The sequence below is a fragment of the Poecilia latipinna genome, unplaced genomic scaffold, assembly GCF_001443285.1.
Source record: "Poecilia latipinna isolate Pla-1442-1.1 unplaced genomic scaffold, P_latipinna-1.0 Scaffold3562, whole genome shotgun sequence".
In the NCBI taxonomy this organism is placed as follows: Eukaryota; Metazoa; Chordata; class Actinopteri; order Cyprinodontiformes; family Poeciliidae; genus Poecilia; species Poecilia latipinna.
Genome location: NW_015116178.1, coordinates 23,535 through 27,036, shown reverse-complemented (window position 1 = coordinate 27,036; position 3,502 = coordinate 23,535). Strand labels below are relative to the sequence as shown.

General features: G+C 52.0%; 1 protein-coding gene across 3 annotated transcripts in view; it reads left to right on the top strand.

Moving 5' to 3' along the window:
• LOC106941236 (phosphatidylinositol 4-kinase beta-like) overlaps positions 1 to 3,502 on the top strand; it is a 15,483-nt gene that overhangs the window by 4,476 nt on the left and 7,505 nt on the right. For 2 of the 3 annotated variants that reach the window (XM_015024190.1, XM_015024188.1), the window contains exons 2-4: positions 182 to 842; positions 2,353 to 2,703; positions 3,130 to 3,174. In XM_015024190.1, coding sequence (XP_014879676.1) covers positions 210 to 842; positions 2,353 to 2,703; positions 3,130 to 3,174 — 1,029 coding nt within the window. In that variant the 5' untranslated portion in view covers positions 182 to 209. The remainder of the gene's footprint in view (positions 1 to 181; positions 843 to 2,352; positions 2,704 to 3,129; positions 3,175 to 3,502) is intronic. The other variant, XM_015024189.1, reaches the window with a different exon arrangement.

Sequence of the window (3,502 nt, the reverse complement as noted above, 5' to 3'; positions counted from 1 at the left end):
AAAAAAAAAAAAAAAAAAAAAAAAAAAAAAAAAAAAGTTCAGCAGCTACATTCACAGTCCCAATATAAATCGGTTCTTGTTAATTTATATATAACATATTTAATGATTGGTTCCAGCTCCCTCAGGTGTGTTGGCTGTGGTGAGGGTCTCATTCCTGACCTTTGACCTGTCTGTGTTACAGTGGCGGTGGGTGGAGCCTCTTGGCAGCCATGATGACGGACCCTCAGGAAGACCTTTCCCCTGCCTGCTCTGAGCAGAACAGCCCCTCCCTCTCCGTTTGCTCCTCTCCTTCCCAGTCCCTGCCCTCCACCCCCTCCTCATGCGGCCCCCCCCGCCCCGCCTCGCCACCTTTGGGCGTCATCAGCGAGGGGGGCGGCGAGCTGAGCCTGGTCATAGACCCCGAGGTGGCGCAGCGGGCGTGTCAGGAGGTCCTGCAGAAGGTGAAGCTGCATCAGGTGGACGCCTCTGCTGGTCCCGCCCCCGGCTCGCAGCACAATGGACCGTCCCCGGACCGCGGCGTCCCCGCCATCAAACCGCCGCAGATCCGTGAAGAGGACGACCCAGAGGGCCCGGCGCCCAGCTCAGTTAAGAGCGCCCGGCGGCACCAGAGACACAACCCGTCCAAGCAGTCGTGGCTGCTGCGGCTGTTTGAGTCGAAGCTGTTCGACGTCTCCATGGCGATCTCCTACCTGCACAGCTCCAAGGAGCCGGGCGTGCAGGCGTACATCGGGAACCGGCTGTTCAGCTTCCCGCACGATGACGTGGACTTCTACCTGCCGCAGCTGCTCAACATGTACATCCACATGGACGAGGACGTCGGCGACGCCATCAAGCCTTACCTGGTGGGTGTGGCCTGCAGTCAGCTGACCTGCTTGGGGCCAGTCTGCTTACTGTGGTGGTTGCCATGGCGAAGGTCAGAGTTCAGCCTCTGTCCATGAGGAAGTGATGGTTGTCATGGAAAACAGCTTGAGCTGCACAAACCGGACACAGGAAGTTTACCTTTTATGGATAAAAATCAAAATTTTTGCCATGATTGCCATGGATACAGCTGGACAATATTTAGCAAATAAATCTTGGTTGTAATCTCAGTTTAGACAATTTTCCTGTTTGTTGGTTATATTCCACATTAAGGTGGTGCAAAGTTACTCTATCGGATCAAAATCTGTTCAGAACATGAAAGCAAACCCAGCAGTGGATAGGTTCTGAGGCCTAGAATGGACCCAGCCCAGTTCTGATGAGCGTTGACTAATTGCTGCCCAACTAGCAGCATGCTAATGGGCTAGCTACAGTACCAGCAGTATACTAATGCCAATGGGCTAGCTACAGTACCACCAGCATGCTAATGGGCTACCTGCAGTACCATCCGTATACTAATGGGCTAGCTACAGTACAAGCAGCATGCTAATGAGCTAGCTACAGTACAAGCAGCATGCTAATAGGCTAGCTGCAGTACCAGCAGCATGCTAATGGGCTAGCTGCAGTACAAGCAGCATGCTAATGGGCTAGCTACAGTACAAGCAGCATGCTAATGGGCTAGCTACAGTACCAGCAGCATGCTAATGGGCTTCCTGTTACAGGATGAAAGATCAGCAGGAAAAATGGATCCTGCAAGGTTCTGACAGGAACACACCAGTTCTATACCAGTTTAAACACAGCAGCAGATTCTGAGACGATGTTTAAATGAATCCGTTTGCTGATCTGCTCTCGTCAGATTATAATTACAGATATTTTTTGGTAATTTAAATAATTGGTGATATTTGGTATTCTGACGTTATTCTCACAATTAAAACAGAAAATCTCAGTCTGGCCCTGATTCTCCATCGTACTCGCTTTACTGGCACCATTTTTCTTTTTACAAACTCTCTTCTGTCAGTTCTGTTTATTGCAGAGTGTGTGTATGTAATACCTTGTGGGGACCATTTTCCTGGTCCCCCTACGTTGTGGGGACCCGCTGCTCTTTGTGGTCCCCACAAGGGGAAATGTTTTTGGGTCGGGGTCAGATTTAGGACTAAGGTATGAATTTAGTTTTGGTTAGAGAAAGGGTTAGGGCTGGCTGTAAAAATGAATGAAAGTCAATGGAAAGTCCCCACAAAGACAGCCACACAAATGTGTGTGTGTGTGTGTGTGTGTGTGTGTGTGTGTGTGCGCGCGCGCGGTCCCTCTAGTACAGAAGTCTTCAGGTGAGTGAGGTGCTGAGCAGCAGCAGGTGCCTCACCTGGCCAGGTGATGTAGTGAGATGCTGCGGCTCCACCAGGTGGTCCGGGTTAGTACTGTGGCCTGTGTGTGGACTCCCTGCGGCCATGCTAGTGATCTGTTCCTGTGGGTTAATGTGCCCTGTGTGTGACCTTGCAGGTGCACCGCTGCAGACAGAGCATCTCCTTCAGCCTGCAGTGCGCCTGGCTGCTGGGCGCCTACTCCTCCGATATGCACATCTCCACGCAGCGCCACTCCCGGGGCTCTAAGCTCAGGAAGCTCATCCTGTCCGACGAGCTGAAGCCGTCGGGCCCGCGGGCGCGCAGGGAGCTGACGCTGACGCCGTTCTGCCTAGCAGCGGCCCCTGGGGGCCCAGCGGCGGACCACGGCCTGTCTCCGTCCAAACGGACCCATCAGCGCTCCAAATCGGACGCCACGGTCAGCATTAGCCTGAGCAGCAACCTGAAGAGAACGGCCAGCAACCCCAAGGTGGAGAGCAGCCAGGACGAGGTGAGGTCATTGTGGGGTCATTGTGGGGTCATTGTGGGGTCATTCCATCTCAGGGAGCTTCGAGAAAACGTTCTCATGGGTCCTAGAGAGTCTGGGTCACTGGGATTAGAACCAGTGTGTGTTTTTATGATGAACAACAGACAGGAAGTAGATTTCCTTCCAGACAGGAAGTGGTTTTTCCTCCTTTGTTCAGAGATTTGGAGTCAGTCAGAAAGGAAAACCTTTAAGAGTGGAACCGGTATCTGGGTCTGAACATTGTGGCTCCTTCCTCACAACCTCGGATGTTGATCTGGTCGTTTGGGACGCTGTAAAAGCAGCTCAGGTTTCCCAGTAGGGCCATGAAGGCATCGTGAGGTGTTCAATGAATCCAGAACCTGCATGAACTTTCTGAATGAAACCAACCAGAAGTTCTGCTCTGACCCCCAGGACAGCGGCTCCAGCTCCGACAGTCTGGAGTTGGATTCTGGTCCCGTAAGTTCAGCCCAAAACTCTTCCAGCCTGCGGGCAATTCTGGGAAAGGCACTCTGCCAGGGAGTCTCTGGTTTCTGGTTCTGGTTCTGGTTCGGTCCATGCATCGCCCTGACCTGTGGACTCGGACTGTGTGATTATGTCTCTATATTCTGTTGATGCTTCTGGGTTAACCAATCAGAATCTGACCTGTCCTCATGTCTCCTTCTGCTGGTCCCTCAGCCAATTGGTGGGTTGGTTCTGTGCGTCAGGTTTTCCTCAGTGGAACTATGAATATAGGGCTGTTGTAAACGAATATTTTAGTAATCGAGTAATCTATCGATTATTCTTA